We start from the raw sequence: 18,007 nt of genomic DNA on the forward strand, positions 1-18,007 counted from the left end.
ATCTTGTGGCAAGGATTGCATTATCTGAATCCTACAAAGTTACTATAAAATGGGTTTGATGTTCATGTTTATTGATGAAATCCACTATTATAATATCCTAGCAATAATTAAACATGATTTATTACTTGAGATTTTGTTTTCATAAAATTCTAACAAGACAAATTAAAAAATTGCCTGGAAGCTATCTCCAAAAGTCTGGCATGGCCTTCATGTAAAGGATTGAATGAGCCGGACAAAATAACTCTGCGGCCAGTCTCCAGAACATGTCCTACAACAGGGCATCTTGTAGTGTTATTGTTTTTATTTATATTAACAGACTATAACATGATTCACTTTAATAAATTATCCCAAGATTTATGCAGCAACTTTTCCACCAACCTTTATTAAAAGAGTAAACTTTCATGCATATTTGCCCAGAGATAAGTTGCTCCAATTCTTCATCTTCATCAAAAGACTGTTTGAACTCCTTAATAACTTCATTTTCTTGCAACTCTAGAAGTGGATCCATTGAGACATTGCATGCAGTGGCAATTCCCTAACCAATTTGAAAGTCAATTACCAATATTTAGAATTGTCTAATACTGAAATATCTTATCATTTGAAATGAAAACTTCTCTATTCAATCTTTATTTCAAATAGGATAAAATGAGCACCCCAGAGAGTTATAAACACTGAAGGCATTTACAACCCTAAATAAATTACACAATCATCATTCGGACAAACAATGGCATTCTTTGATGCAAAGTAAAGTCATATTCTAATGCACTCCAGGAATATAAAACAAATTGTGAAAATAGGCACCGGAAAAAAAATTTGAATTCTCTAGTAAGAAGTTGGAATCTTTAGGCATTAAGCATACTTCCTGTAGATGATTTTCATAAAGCATTAAGAAGAAATTATAACATGAAGAAATGAATTTAGTTCATTTCTTCCTGTAGATGATTTTCATAAAGGATGAAGCATACTATCATGCAAAAGATCAACACAAACAAATTATAACATGAGTTTCTTTGGAGTGTGACAGAAAACATTTAAATTTCGGATAAATATCAGAAATTTATATAAAACTTGATATAGATTAAGTTTCTATAGATTGAGACAAGCAATTTTTGTTAATTAATATAAATATTTGATCTATTTTAGAAGCAATGGTAATTGTTATGTTAGTATTAAGGCATTTTATACGTATGATGAGCTTTCTACCTCTTACAATGGCCCACTTGATTATGCAATTAATGTATATAAAAATTACTTTATATGTAAAACAGGGTTCGCTCTGATTCCTCACCCCTAAATGTAAGGCATTGACCATAAAAAGAAATCAAAACAAAATTGTGCTTACTCCAAAAGCATACAGCATCATCATCATATAAACAGCAGTGCAAAGTCCAACAACCTACTGTAACAAAATGCAGGCAGCTTAATACAGAAAAACAACTATTACTTAAAACTGAATGAACTTAATTTAATACTTGGCATAAAGAAAAATAAACTGAGCAGAATAAGCTAATTCCCAAAAAATTTTAAAAAAATATCAGCAGCATCATAGGCACCTCTAGCCAAAATGCCAGCACCTCTGCAGTGATGCAAAATAATAGACATAGTTTTCTTCCAAACTTTTCAACTCACCCAATAGTTTAATATCCCCTTTTAATGGCCCAAGCAAACAAGTAAATTAACTAAATAAACTTGTCTAAGGTGAAATATTTTGGAGAACTTATATTTAATTAAATATTAGATTAAACTGAACATTCCACTTTTCATTAAGTGACTTCACATCAGGGCCAAAATGTAAAATATATTATGGTCACTTATAAGAAGTTAAAAGGGAAGTTCAAGTCATTGGGCTCATCACAATGTATGCAAAACACAATGGGATGAGATTGAGATGTATCAAAAACAAAAGGAAGCAAATAAGGGAAAGAAGAAAATCTCACAATCACACTAGTCTTAGTTTGCAAATGAATGTTTTCTTTCCATATTGGATGATGTTAATTATGTTAAATGTGATAGCATTGGGCAGTCTGGAAGGGTGTGGAACTGATAAACCATGTATGCATACATGTATACCAGTTCACTTTGTGAACTGTTATACATTAACATTACGTACGTACACAATTATATTCAGGATCTAAATTGACTATCCTTCCTTCGACGATCTGACTGTTCATATCGTTGACAATTATGAAACCTTTGATTATCTCTTGCATATCAATCTAGCATTGGTTATATTTATATTTACCTTAATGATCGATCTCATTTTGTTAACACAACTAAACACTAATGAGATTTGTGTTAGTTGTAGTTAACTAGAAAACACTTGATTATAATCGTGGCTCTTGGAAACAAATGATATGAACCATCATGTCTCATTTATTGACTATGCATGTCCATATATATATATCCAATTGAGGATGCAAGAAATAGCACCATTGAAAACAATAAATATTACTATCTCTGCATTCGAATATCAGAACAATTCAGAATTTCCATATCAAGTTTGAACATTATTATTGCATTGTGATCGCTGATATCTACCAGTCATAGCAATCAGAACAGAATTCTGAAATTCAAATAACAGTATGCTACTAAGTTTACCAGTACATTAACAAATTATGCCTCTATAAACTCAACCTTGTCTGATACTTGAGTCGTAGATATTATTACTCAGAAGTAGTTGGTAAATTATTTTATTGTATTAACAAATGATCGAACAGATAATTATAAAGAATTTACTAGAATACAATAATAGAAAGTTAATAACAAGAAATTGAAGAAGATTGTAGAAACTATCTTTTCTATATATTTTACATCATATAAAAAGATGACCACTAAATAGAAATATTCTAATATTTTAATACCTTTGCTTGATGGTCAATTTGTCAACAACACCAAGCTGCCCCCTGAATTTAGTAAACTTATATGGGCTGAGAGGATTGGTGAGAATGTCTGCAATCTGATCCACAGTTGTAACATACTACAACTAAACTGTTCCGTCTTTAGCCAACTGCCAAATGTAATTACAATTAACATCCACATGTTTGGATCTTTCTAGTAGTATTTTTCCTTGATGAATTTCTTGCTGTCATAATGCTTCATACTCAGTAAGAATTGTATTCGTTTAGCATGAACTTGATAGTGAGCTGCATGTGGATTGTATTGGTAGCATTGTACCGGCAATAACAAAGTCAATGTGTATACATGGTTGTGTGATTTTATGTGTTGGTCTGTAATCTGAGACATAGCATTGACTGCATAGTGGCTGATTGACAATGCATGTGATTTGCTTGCTGAGTCAGGTGTCTTGCCTATGACTCGTATATGCCATGTTGGATGTTATCTCCTGTTACCAACATAGTAACTGATACAGTGGACCATGGTTTTATACCCAAAAGGTTTTCCGCATGATAAATCTCGCGTCGCTATATTCATTTTGTTGGGCTTGTGTTTGTCTCTACTTGTGTTAAATTTTAAAATTCTGATTCACTACCTCCCCTTCTCAGTATTTTCGTTTTTCTATTGGTATAAGAGCCGGTTCTCTCTTCAATAGCTTATAAGCTTGAGAGTCACTCTATCCTGAGTCATCATGAGTGCTTCAGAAATTCTAGCCACAACCCGAGCTCCTCTTTTTGAGGGAACAAACTATGCTTTCTTGAGTGTTTGTATGAAAGCCTACGTTACGTCTCCAGGTTTCGATGTTTATATGAATCTGGTAGAGGGATATACTGTGCCAGCTCAGCCTTCTACTGATGCTGATGGAAAGGACTTTGAAATCAACACAAAGGCCATGAATGCTCTCTTATGTGATCTTTCAGAATCTGAATTTGTCAAAATAATGCACTGTGATTCCTCCAAAGATGTATGGGACAGATTGTTCAATGCTTATCATGGTGATGACAAAGTTAGAAAGGTGAAAGTTCAGACACAGAATGATTTTTGAAGGTATTTGTATGCAAGAAGATGAGAGTTTTGCTGCTTATTTCCTTAGAGTTGATGAAGTTGTAGATGCTCAAAAAGGACTTGCTGAAACAATTGATGAAAAACCCATAGTTCAAAGGATTCTACACACTCTTCCCATAAGATCTAATGCCAAGGTCTCTGCAGTTGAAGAAATGACAGATTTGCCTAAACTTACTATGGATAAGCTGCATGCTATTTTGACTACTTATGGAGTGTGGAGAAATGTTGAGAGTTCTTCAAAAAGAAAAACTGCATTCAAAGCCACACAGTTTGGTAAAGAGGAGAAGCAAAAACAATGTGAAAGTTCAGAAGAAGATTCAATTGATTAAGTTGTTGACCTTGTAAGAAAGCTGAAGAAAGGACTAGGCAAATACAAAGGTAAGTTAGCTCTACAATGCTTCAACTGTGGTAAAATTGGCCACTTCACTTCAAAATGTTCTTATGAGAAAGAAGAAGACAGCCTTATGAAAGGAGATCAAGATTTAGAAGATCAAAGAAATTTGTGAAAGGAAGTAAGAAATCTGAAAATTTTAAGAAAGTTTTTATTCAAAGAATGGCAGTGATAGTTTCTCTAGCAGCGCAGATGAAAATCAGAATGAAAAGATTTTATCTATGGCTGTAGATGAGCTGAGTTGAATGAATATGCTAAATCTAGAGTTCCTAAATTTGATGGTACTAACTTCACACTTTGGAGTTTTAGAATGTTGACATATATAAAGTCACCTGGTTTTGATGTTTGGAACCGTGTTAGGACTGATAATGTTACTCCTATTTGGTCTTTAAATGATACCAATGAGTTGAAAGCTGTGATTTTAATGAAAAAGCAATGAGTGCAATACCAAGTTGTTTGGCTGATTTATAAAGTTAGAAAGACTTGCATTGTTGCACAGCTAAAGGAATTCGGGAAAAGCTTCAAATAACATATGCTGAAAACATAGTGAACGATATTGTGTGAATGGCTAAGGAGGATGTTCAAATTGACATTCAAGAAGATGTGGATTTAACTAATGAAAGATGTGATGATGCAGAAGAACATGAAATTGATCTTGAACTAGAACTGGTGGCAGCTCTTGCTGAAATAAAGAGACTTAAAAAGAGAAATCAGAATCTTCTAGAGCTGTTTCAACATGAAAGTGAGGAGAAGATGATGCAAACTATGGCCCTTGCAGAAGTTGAGAAGCTACTAACTTATTCAGGATGAGGAAGCCAAGAAGATCCAAGAAGATCTAGAGAATCAGCTTAAAAAGAAAGGTAGTATTGAAAGGTTGGAAACTGAAATTGCCTCACTTAGAAACATTGGCAAATCATCAACCTTGCTAAGTCAAGAGGTAACTAATCAGAAGAGTTGGTTATCGTTGGATGATCTTCTTGCTTCTCAAAAGCAACCATTAGACACGTGGAATTGGACTTGATGCTGGTCAATGCTCCACATCACAAGGAAAAGTAGAGAAGGATATGAAGTGTGAACAGCAGCCTAACTCCAAGTTAGATCACTTGACCAGGTCTAATCAAAGTATATTTTACAGATGTTTTGCATGCAATTACTTGGGTGATAAAGTAACAAACCGCAGATCATTTAATCAAAGAATTTTTTATTTTACAAGTAGGAGCACGCTTGGATATTTTGGAAAGTTGGAAACTACAATATCATTTGTTATACATGCAATAATTTCAGTCATACTGCGAGATTTCATAAAAGCAATATTACAGGACTCTCTAATAATGTTGAAGTTAAGAACAAACCTAAAGTTATTGAAGTTTGGCAAAGAAAAGATCAAGAGGTATTTCTTAAATCCTTAGATGTGCAAAGTTCAAACAGCTCTTTGAGCACGAAATGAAAAAGATATTTGGTATATTGATAGTGGCTGTTCTAGGCAAATGACTCGTGACTTAAATAAATTGCAGTCTTAAGAAAATGAATGGTGAAAAAGATAGATTTGGCAGTAGTTCATCTATTGAAGTCGCCAGTATAGATACTCTTGTGCTGATGTTGAAACTAAAGATGAAAATGTGTTGTATGTGAAAGGTCTGATACATTATTTACTAAGTGTGAGTCAGCTTTGTGATCAAGTGATGCAGGAGCATCCTAGGTGTAAGAGCAATCTTGCATCATTTCAGTCTTTTCTATTTTAATAAGGACTAGTAGACAAGGGGGGTTGTTATTTTTGGGAACTTGCTATTTTTAGTAAGTTTTTCATACGAGCTCGGAATGTTCTCATTTTCTACAGGAAGCTTCATTTTAGTGTTGTAAGCCTACCATAGAAATCTCATTGCTCAAGCATAAGTATCAAACAAGTTATTTTGGAGGACTTAGAGTGCCCGAATGAGGTCTGAAAACTTGACAGAAGGGCGCTAGCGCAGTTCCAAGGTTGTAGATCATGAGCTAGCATTTCAAAAAGTGGTTATAATAGCCAATGGGAGCAACGGTTCGTGAGTTATGAACTTTCAAATTTGGGCTACCCGAAATATCTAAATTAATTATCAAAGATGTATTTGGCTGACTCTATGTATTATTAGGGTCTGTCGGCCCTAGGTATTAGGTTTTAATGTCTAGAACTTTCCTAGGCGACATAAAATTGCCTATTTAAGAAAGGACTGAACATTGTCTAAAACAACTCTAGGTGTAGTTTGCAGATTACTGTAATGAAGGCGCCCATGTGGGTTAGCATATTGTACTTGTGAATTCCGTAACTCCGCATTTGTGGCGCAAATAAGTACATATTTTGTTCTCGCATTTGTTATTTATGTTATGTGTTTATGGTATTAAGGGGAGCACCCTTCATCAAGTGGTATCAGAGTTAGAGCTCTTGAGTGTGTGGACAGATCGTCGACTGTGAGGCAGTTCACACCAGGACCATGGTTTGGGCTGAGCGTGCAGATGGATCATCGATTGTGAGGCAGTTTTCACTAGGGTTTTAGCGGAAGCACAAAAAATGCCTCCACAAAGAGAGCATGGCGGAAGAGCTGTAGCTGTTACACCTAAGGGTTTTAGAGCCCTCCAAAGACAGATGCAAGCATTGGAAGAACAAATGCGTAGAGGAATGAATCCTTCCATAAGAGGTGAAAGCAAGGATGAGGACGAAGACAAAGAAAATGCCAAAGCAGAGGCAGTTCTAAACCCAAAGGAAGAAAGGCTTTTTAGGGCCATCTCCAAAATTGGAAAAAGACCTAAGTTTGAGGTTCCCACATTTTCGGGAAATCTTAACCCAGAGGAGTTGATCGCTTGGATCAATGAACTGGAGGAATACTTTGAGTATGAGGATATTGATGATCCTGATAGGGTCAAGTTTGCGAAGGCAAAACTGAAGGGACATGCGAAGATCTGGTGGCAGGAGGTTTTAGTTGGAGCAAAATAGAAAGAGAATAGACAAACTCACCAAATGGGATCGGATGATAGTTAAACTAAAGCGACAATTCATTCTTGTGGATTATAAGCTTGATCTATTGAAGAAGATGCAAGGGCTGAAGCAAGTAGGAAAATCTGTTGAAGAGTATATTGAAGAGTTCTATCGAGTTCTAATTAGAACCGGCCATGCAGAAGTGATAAGCAGAAAGTGGTCCGCTATCTTAATGGGTTAAGGCCAAGCATTCAGGACGAGCTAAGTCTGGTTCGAATGAACAATATTGAGGAGGCATACCAGTTCGCTCTAAGAGTTGAGGAGAAAATAAGAAAAAAATTTGACAACAAGAATAGTGGAAGAGGTCGCGGTGGAAGATCTAGCGGACGATCTTATGGTGGCTGTAATGATGATCAGAAGAACAAGGATGAGGCTGGAAGTAGCAATCAGAACCAGAGGGGAAACAATTCCAATCATTTCCATGATCAAAACAATAGCGATCGGAGAGGAAGAGGCAGAGGACAAGGATTTGGAAGAGGAGGCTTCTGTGGGAAATGTTTTCACTACGGAGAAGAAGGGCATGACCATTTGAATGTACCCAGCGCCAAGGAAGGAGAGATCGAAAAACAGAAGGCCAGGCCAAAGTTGCAAATGTTGATGAAGATGTCAGACCCTCACATTCTGAAGATGCTAAAAGAGGAGAAGACTTAGTTAACAAAAGAGTCCTACTGAGTGGTGAGAATGAACCTGATCAAAGAAGGAGCTTGTTTTGCACAAGGTGCAGATGTGAAGATAAGTGTTGTGATGTGATCATTGATGGTGGGAGTATTGACAATTTGGTGTTAGAAATGATGGTCACCAAGTTGAAACTGAAGAGACAAAAACACCCACATCCATACTGTATTGCTTGGGTGCAAGATGATAGCAAGATCATGGTCAATGAGCAGTGCTCAGTGAAGTTCAAGATTGGAAGCTACTAGGATGAGGTACTGTGTGATATCATACCTAAGGACATATGTCATATGTTGTTGGCTAGGTCGTGGCAGTTTGATAGGCATGTTGTACACGATGGGTGATCAAATACCTACACTCTGACCAAGGATGGAGTGAAACATAAGTTGAAGCCGTTGAAGGAGAAAGAAGAAAAGGTATGTAGCGCTGCCAAAATATGTTTTGTTGATGGATGGATGATATTATAGATTTCCATTGCCAAGGATGGATAATATTATGGACTATTTGAGTGGGGTTGAGTATTTCACAAAGATAGATCTGAAGAGTGGATACTACCAGATTCGTACCAGAGAAGTTGATGAGTGGAAAATTGCTTTCAAGACCAAAGAAGGACTGTATGAGTGGTTAGTCATGCCTTTTGGGCTAACCAATGCACCGAGCACTTTCATGCGGCTCATGAATGAGGTACTGAGGAGGGTTTGGGTAAGTTTTTCACTGTTTACCTAGATGATATAATGATCTTTAGTAAGACATTGGAGGAGCATTTGATTCATAATCCCAAGGTGTTTGATAAATTGCAGGAAGAAAAGTTGTTGATAAACCTGAAGAAGTACAATTTTATAAAGGAGTTGGTGTACCTAGGATTTGTAGTCTTAGCAGAAGGTCTGAAAATGGATTCAGAGAAAGTGAAGGCTATCCTTGAATGGCCTACTCCAAGGAGTGCGACAAAGGTAAAATATTTTCATGGACTAGCTAGTTTTTATAGAAAGTTTATAAAAGGTTTTAGCAGTATTTGTGAACCCCTAACTAAAACAATGAGAGAGGATAGGAAAGAATTTAAGTGGACTGTACGACCAGATAAGAGTTTTAATCTATTGAAACAGAAAGTTACTGAGTAGCCTATTTTAGCACTTCCAAATTTTAACAAGGTGTTTCAAGTAGTCTGTGATGCTAGTGGTACTGTAATAGGAGCTGTTATGTGCCAAGAAGGTAGACTTGTTGCTTATTTCAGTGAGAAATGGAATGATGCAAAAAGAAAATATTTTGCCATGGCTATCTCCGTCATCATTGTCTATCCGTCATTATGGCTGCATTGATTGCAATAGCTGCATTTGCCGCCATTGAGACATTGTTCGTTGTCGAGGCTCTATCCATCATCGAGGCTTCAACCGAGGTTCTGTGTGTCATTGAGGTTTTATCAGCAGCTAAAACTTTGTTTGCCACTAAGGTACTCTCCGTTGAGGTTTTTTTTGCCGAGGTTCCCTTTACTGAGGTACTCTTTGTTGAGGCTTCCATCATCGCGGCACCCTTCACTGAAGCTCCTATCGCCAAGGTTCTCACAATCGAGGCGCACTTCGTCGACATTTTTACCACTAAAGCTCTCTTCGTCAAGGTTTCATCCATCAAGAATCGTTGTGGTTGTGTCAGTAAGTTTGTACCAGCATCAACGTCTATGTGCATGACCATACCCAAAGAGATTTCTGAACATAATGACGTGATAAGATTTCATCAATTTGTGTCAGTGGGATCCTGGTGAAGGCTACAACAACATTTATATCAGAGTGGTGCATCGAAATCCTGATGGTGGTCTACTAACCTCAATTGAATTCAATCATGCTCATGTGATCCTGAAGAAGCATGGAGTTTCTAGTAGCGCACGGTTTGGGATCCTGGAGTTGCGAATTTGCTTGAGGACAAGCAATTTTTGGGCGGCGAAGATTTGTAATGTTCCCAATTTTAATTAATTTGGGCCCAAGTTATTAATGTCCGTATTTAGGGGTTCCAATTGATTTAGCATATCTCGGACCCATTTTTATTTTTTGTTCCGTAGGTGTTGGCCGTCGGCTATCTTTGTAAACCCTCGGGATGTTTATCTTAAGGGTTTTTAAGCACAGCATGTAGGTGGTAGTTAGTATGCATTCTGGATTATCTCTTTGTACTGCGAACTCTTGTTTAGGGTTCTCTATTGTTTGCCATTTCGGAAGTGTAAGATCTTCCCAATTTGGCTTATTGTGGTTTCGATGGGATTCAACCCTCACCCTATTTTGTTGTTGCATGTAATACTTCGCTCGGATCTAGCAAGTCGAAGCACCATCTTTGTTGCAAGATATCTACTATCTGCTATATATATTCTCTGTGTTTTGGTTACTTCAAATTGGCAGTATCTGTGTATTGGTTTCGTGTTGGTTTCATCCCTCTCTATCACCTCAGTAACCCCGTTCCTCTCTCCATCAACCTACCTCCTATATCCATCCGTACCACCACCCCTCCACACCTTTGGCATCTTGCTTCTCACTTAACAACTTCCTCCTAACCATCCGTACGGCCTGTGATTCCCAAGTATACAGCTTGTTCTCCACCATATGACCTCAGTATCCATACGCCTTCCCTCCTCCCCACATTGTATGACTAGCCTGTCTACACCGTACGGCCTCCAGCATCATCCCTACTCCCCTCCAACATTACCGTGCGACCTCCAACATCAACCCTACTCCCCTCCAACATTACCGTACGGCCTCCAACATCATCCTACTCCCCTCCAGCATTACCGTGCGGCCTCCAGCATTGTCCCTACTCCCCTCCAGCATTACTATACGGCCTCCAACATCATCCCTACTCCCCTCCAGAATTACCAAACAGCCTCCAACATCGTCCCTACTCCCCTCCAGCATCGTCCCTATTCCCCTCCACCATTACCGTACAACCTCCAGCATCATCCCTACTCCCCTCCTGCATTATTGAACGGCCTCCAGCATCGTCCCTACTCTCCTCCAGCATTACCGTACGGCCTCCAGCATCATTCCTACTCCCCTCTAGCATTACCGAACGGCCTCCAGCATCATCCCTACTCCCCTCCAGCATTATCGTACAACCCCAATTTTAGTATTCATACTTTGTGTTACATACCCAACAGAAATCAAGAACCATATTCTTGTTTGTCGCACACACACAGTGGTCAGGAACATTACAGTGGTATCAGAGCTGGTGATCTTGCCAACCTGCTGGGATGATTGAGAAATTTTGGTACTTGGATCACACTATGGCCCCGAACAGCGATGGAGAGTGGTGGTTGAAGGCACTACAAAGGATCGGCAAAGAGCTCAGTGAGGGTGTTGATCTTCCATTAGATATATTGGAAGTATGTTTGTGTCAGGTGGACCAATTACCTTCGAGATTTATACAAAGAATCCTCTCGCCGATTAAGGATGCCTTAAGTCAACCCAAGCTTTTGAGACACCATGACAAGGATAAAAGATTGGAAGTTGCAGCATGTCTCAGCGAGGTCTTGAGAATTTCGGCTCCTAAAGCATCGTATGATGATAACACCATGATAGAGATATTACAATTGATAGTTGACAGCTTTCAGAGTCTTGATGACTTCAGTAGTGACCCTTTTGTTAGGAGATCTACAATATTGGAGAATTGTGCAAATGTCAAAGTAATCTTCTCTTAGATCTCGAATTGCAAAATTTGGTCCATGGTATGTTTCATCACTTCTTGGTCATCATCAAGGAAGATCATGATACTAAGATTCCAATTGCTATAGAGAGTCTTATGATTTCGTGCATTGAAGAGATGGATGAGATATCCCAACCCATCACATCTATGTTATGGGTTGTTCGTAATCTAGATTGTATCCCCTCTATAGCAGCATATAGATTGGTCAATAATGTTTTCAAGCATTGTGAAGAAAAACTAATATCTCATTTGCACAAGTGGGAAAAAATGGATGACAACGATAAGGGTGATGCTTTACATGAGGAGAATGAAGACATGATTACAGGGCCGCTCCAGGAGGATTTGCTAAATCTTTCTACTACACCAACATGGGGAGAACATCAAAAAAATGAAGAGGTTGCTTGCATGGATCTTGTGAAGACATGGATAGATCATGTTGTGCCCGAGGTTGTGCCTATCACCAATGCACTATCCGTTGAGGAAGCTCTATCAGCTGCTGAAGTTGTGTCCATCATAGAAGCGGTGTTTATTGCTAAGGTCCATGTTCGTCGTCGAGTTCGTGTCTGACATCGTCATGTCCATCACCGATGCCGAGTCTGTGTCCAACATCGAATTCATGTTCGTCACTATCGTGTCCGTCACTGATGCCGAGTCCATGTCTATCATCAAATTGGTATCCATCACCGTCGTTGTGTCTGTCACCGTCATGTCCATCACCGACGTCGAGTCTGTGTCCGTCGTCGAGTTGGTGTTCATCGTCGTTGTGTCTATCATCGTCATCGCCATCACCATCATGTCCATCAGTGATGCCAAGTTCGTGTCCAACACCGTCATGTCCATCACCGATACCGAGTCTGTGTCTGACGTCGAATTCATGTTCATCACCATCGTGTCCGTCACCGACACCGAGTCCGTATCCATTGTCAAATCGGTATCTATCACCATTGTGTCTGTCACCGTCATGTCCAGCACCGACGCCGAGTCTGTGTCCATCGTCGAGTTGGTGTTCGTCACCGTTGTGTCTGTCATCGTCATTGCCATCACTGTCATGTCTCTCGCCGATGCCAAGTTTGTCATCAAGTTCATGTCCGACACCATCATGTCCACCAATGCCAAGTCTGTGTCCGACGTCGAATTCATGTTCGTCATCGTTGTGTCCGTCACTGACGCCAATTCTATGTTTGTCGTTGAGTTTGTATACCACACCGTCGTGTCCACCACCAATGCCGCATCCATTGTCAAGTTGGTGTTCATCACTGTTGTGTCCATCACTGACGTCAAGACTGTGTCCATCATCGAGTTCCTGTTCGTCATCGTTGTCATCACCGTCGTATTCGTCACCAACACCGAGTCCATGTCCATCATCGAGTTTGTGTCTGACACCGTCATCACCGACGCCAAGTCCGTGTCAATGTCCATCGTCAAGTTGGTGTCTGTCATCGTTGTTGTGTCTGTCACCATCATGTCCATCACCGCCATGTCCGTCATCGATGCCAAGTTCATGTCCATCGTCAAGTTCGTGCCCATCACAGTTGTCGTGTCTGTCAACATCATGTCCGTCATTGACGAGTTCATGCCCGTTACCGTTGTGTCCATTACCAACGCCGAGTTTGTGTCCCTTGTCAAGTTCGTCTCTGTCACCGTTGTGTCCATCACTTACACCGAGTTCGTGTTTGTCGTCGAGTTCATGTCCGTCACCGTCATTGTGTCATTTGTTGTCACCGTCACCATATCCATCATCATTATTGTGTCCGTTGTCATCACCGCCGCCTTGTCCATTGCCATGTCCGACACCATCGTCGTCATCATGTATGTCATCTTCATTGTGTCCATTGTCGTCACTATAGCTGTGTTTATTGCCAAGTCCATCATCATGTTCGTCACCATCGTTGCGTCTATCAACATCATTGTGTTTGTTACCAATGTCAAGTCTGTATCCATCGTCAAGGGTGTATCTGTCGCTATAGTTGTATCCATCAACGACGTCATGGCTATCTCCGTCATCATTGTGGTTGCATCGGTCATAATAGCTGCATTTGCCGCCATTGAGACATTGTTCGTTGTCGAGGCTCTATCCATCATCGAGGCTTCAACCAAGATTTTGTGTGTCATTGAGGTTTTATCAGCAGCTAAAACTTTGTTTGCCACTAAGGTACTCTCCATTGAGGTTTTTTCTGCCAAGGTTCCCTTTACTGAGGTACTCTTTGCTGAGGCTTCCGTCATCGTGGCACCCTTCACCGAAGCTCCTGTCGCCAAGGTTCTCACAATCGAGGCCCCCTTTGTCGACATTTTCACCACTGAAGCTCTCTTCGTCAAGGTTTCATCCGTCAAGAATATAATAGTGATCATTGTGGTTGTGTCAGTGAGTAAGTTTGTACCAACACCAACATCTGTGTGCATGACCATACCCAAAGAGATTTTTTAACATAATGACGTGAAAGATTTCATCAATTTGTGTCAGTGGGATCCTGGTGAAGGCTATGACAACGTTTATAACAGAGTGGTGCATCAAAATCCTGATGGTGGTCTACTAACCTCAATTGAATTCAATCATGCTCATGTGATCCTAAAGAAGCATGGAGTTTCTAGTGGGGCACGGTTTGGGATCCTGGAGTTGCGAATTGCTTGAGGACAAGCAACTTTTGGGCGGCAAGGATTTGTAATGTTCCCAATTTTAATTAATTTGGGCCCAAGTTATTAATGTCCGTATTTAGGGGTTCCGATTGATTTAGTATATCTCAGACCCATTTTTATTTATTTGTTCCGTAGGTGTTGGCCATCGACTATTTTTGTAAACCCTCGGGATGTTTATCCGAAGGGTATTTAAGCACGGCATGTAGGTGGTAGTTAGTATGCATTCTAGATTATCTCTTTGTACTGCGAACTCTTGTTTAGAGTTCTCTATTGTTCGCCATTTCGAAAGTGAAAGATCTTCCCTATTTGGCTTATTGCAGTTTCGATGGGATTCAACCCTCACCCTATTCTGTTGTTGCATGTAATACTTCACTCGGATCTGTTAAGTCGAAGCACCATCTTTGTTGCAAGATATCTACTATCTGATATATATATTCTCTATGTTTTGGTTACTTCAAATTGGTAGTATCTGTGTATTGGTTCCGTGTTGGTTTCATCCCTCTCTATCACCTTAGTAACCCCGTTCCTCTCTCCATCAACCTACCTCCTGTATCCATCCGTACCACCACCCCTCCACACCTCTGGCATCTTACTTCTCACTTACAAACTTCCTCCTAACCATCCATACAACCTGTGATTCCCAAGTATACTGTCGTCAGGATATTCCCGACGGTGTATCAGGATGTTCCCGACAATGTATCAGGATGTTCCCAAAGGCGTATTGGGAGGTACCCGTCAGTGAATCAAGATGTATCGGGAAGGTTCTATTATTGTAGCCGACATGTTGTATGTGGCCAACGGATACCTTCGGGAAGGTTCCTCAAATAGTATTTATATCCCCCTTCAGGATCATTGTAATCATTAGCATCATATCAGAGCCTAATGTAATATCTTGGCGTAGGCGAATATAATCAAAGGAGTTCTGCTATTCTTATCTGTTGTTTTCATCTATTATCTGTACGCATTGATTTCTTTACCCAGTACGGTAAACATTTGGCGTCGTTGCCCGATGGACCTGGAAAGGTAGGAGAATGAAGAGTAATGCTGAATCAGCTGAACAAGAATAAGAAAAAGGTGAAGGACAAGGACAAAATACACACAGCACACGGAGATCTAATTTTGGTGCAGCAAGCCAAACGCAGAAGGCGGTTCCAAAAGATTGCTGCCGAAAGACACAGAAGCGCAGAGCATTATTGGAGGAGACTCGACAGCGGGTAGAGTTGGTGGAAGAGGCAACGGAGGAGTTTTTGAATTGGTGTTTTCCGAGGGAAGACAATCCAGACAAAAGAGAATCGACTCACATGGCTCAGAGTGCCAAAGGAGCAAGAGCATGGAGTGAAGTCTTCGTCCGAGATCCACTTCTAGAAGGAACAGATTCGCTTAACGGAGACCCTTCTTCACCAAACAACACAGCTGCCGAGATACCAAGTGTGAGCATCGGGATACCAAGTATGAGCGTCAGGATACCAAGCGTGAGCGTCGGGATGGCAAGACCAAAGGAGAAGTTGCCTAAATTTGATGGTGATGGAGAAGCTGATCCCATCCGACATTGTAAAACTTGCAAAACAATTTGGAGGGCCAATGGCATAACGGATACAAACGAATGGATGAGGCAATTTTCGGCAACCCTACGAGGTGTGGCAATTGATTGGTTTACTGATACTAATCCACAAAATTTAAACAGTTGGGATAACATTAAAAAGGAGTTCATCGCAGAATTTCAACTCTTGCGCGACGATAATGAAATTGTAGCGGAGATATTCAATACTAAGCAGGGGAAGAATGAAATAGTCCGAGTCTTCGCGAGGAAGTTGAAGGACTTGATCAATAAGATGGAGAATAAGCCCACTGATGGGTTACAGAAAAGATGGTTCATTGAAGGCCTTCACCCAAAGCTGCGAAAGAAGATGAAGATCATGCCACCATCGACATACACTGAAGCGTACAATCTGGCAATGAACCTCGAAAGTGAGCAGAAGACAAAGAAGAAGAAGAAGAAGAAGAATAGTTCATCTGATTCAGATGACGGCGCGTCTTCAGGAGAAGATAGCAGCGATGATGAGGGCAGTAGCAAGAAGGTTCGTGCCCTTCAGAAGGACATGATTTGGATGATGAAGGAATTCAAGAACATGAACAAGGAGACTAAGGGCAGTGAGCTATGGTGCACGGAGTGCAAGAAAGAGGGCCATACGAAGGGATCTTGCCCAAAAGATCAATTTTGTGAAATTTGCCAAATTATGGGACATTCGATAAAGGAATGCCCTTTCAACCTGAAAACAAGAACACCGCAACAAGTGTTCCTAACACAGGAAGCGTCCGCGTCTGGAGGGAGCGGGAACAACAGTACGGAGGGTGCCACGTCAGTAGGATACAAAAATAATCAGCGCAGTCAAAACAACAACAATAATGGCAGAAGGAGTCGAATCCAGTATGATGCAATGGCCAGCCGATAGTTCAATGCCACGCATGCAATCTGTGGGGTCACTTCGCCTGTGAGTGCACAACAGCAAACACACCAAAGTTGTTATGCAGATGGTGTGGACCTGGCGATCATGACGATGCTAAATGCCCCAAGTCTGGAGTAAACTTGATTACCGTCAGGACGGACGAGGAAGAGGTTCTGGCAATCACTCGGAAGCAGGCGAAGCTATACCCCGACCCGACGGAGGGAAAGAAGAGACTGGAGGAAGCACGGGCAGAGATCCAGAGAGCAACGCAGGTAGAAACGACACACCTGAAGGACATGCCTGGTACCTCCGTACGAAACTGCGCAGAATAGAATATCGTACGACAAATATTGCAAACCGAGGTACCCGTTAGGATAAATGATCTATTGCTCACTATGCTTCAACTTCGTACAACACTCACAAATATAGCTCTGATTGCTAAGCAACCAACAAAGCAAGAAAAGGAGAAACAAGGGGGCGCAAGTGTGGAAGACCCAATGCTGTTAGCTCTTTCATCTAGACGCTATCTGGCGGTTGTCGAAATGGGCATTCTCAGGACTGTGCTAACAGACACGATCATGGACGGAGGGTCCAATGTCAATGTGTTACCCGAAGACACCTGGAAAAGGTTGGGACAGCCGATGGCCACCTACATTCCAACTGCTAATAGCCGATCAACAAGGAATTAAGCAATTGGGAGTCCTGACAACACAACCAGTGACGATTGGAACACACCCATTCTTGTTGGATTTCGTCGTGATCCCACTGAAGCGAAGAGGGTATGATGTCATTCTGGACCGGGGGTGGTTGATACAAGCCAAGGCGAAGCACAATTGGAAGAAAAATACCTTATCACTTGAAAGCAAAGGTCGGAAGTACGTCATCGATCTACACACTCAAATGGTCGGGGAAGAAGCTCTATCGTCAGATTTCGAAGGAGAAGAGGATGAAAGGAGGCAAAGTATGGAACCAGATCAAGAGGGAGTCCTATGATTAGAAGGAGATGACGATTTGGATTCAGTAAATGGTCTTTACCCTTGGCAGATAGAGGACTACGAACTCTTTCCAAGCTGTAATATGTTAAGGGTCGATGACGGTGAGAAAGAAAAGCGAAATGAACGTCCGAAGGAATACGAAGAAGCGAAAGAAGGAAAGGCGGTTAGGACTGAAGTTGAAGGAAAGAACATACAGTACGAACCCACAAAAAGGAAAGATTCC

The 18,007-nt window shown here is 40.5% G+C and overlaps 1 protein-coding gene across 2 annotated transcripts in view; it reads right to left on the minus strand.

Moving 5' to 3' along the window:
• Positions 1-18,007, minus strand: part of LOC149578569 (uncharacterized) — a 266,266-nt gene that overhangs the window by 135,640 nt on the left and 112,619 nt on the right. For both annotated transcript variants that reach the window (XM_089829921.1, XM_089829924.1), the window contains exons 8-9: positions 379-535; positions 175-268 (exon numbers count right to left, since the gene is read on the minus strand). In XM_089829921.1, the coding sequence (XP_089686047.1) occupies positions 175-268; positions 379-535 (251 nt within the window). The remainder of the gene's footprint in view (positions 1-174; positions 269-378; positions 536-18,007) is intronic.

Source organism: Cupressus sempervirens, chromosome 1 (genome assembly GCF_028749045.1).
Source record: "Cupressus sempervirens isolate cs-2001-9-10 chromosome 1, ASM2874904v1, whole genome shotgun sequence".
Taxonomy (NCBI): domain Eukaryota; kingdom Viridiplantae; phylum Streptophyta; class Pinopsida; order Cupressales; family Cupressaceae; genus Cupressus; species Cupressus sempervirens.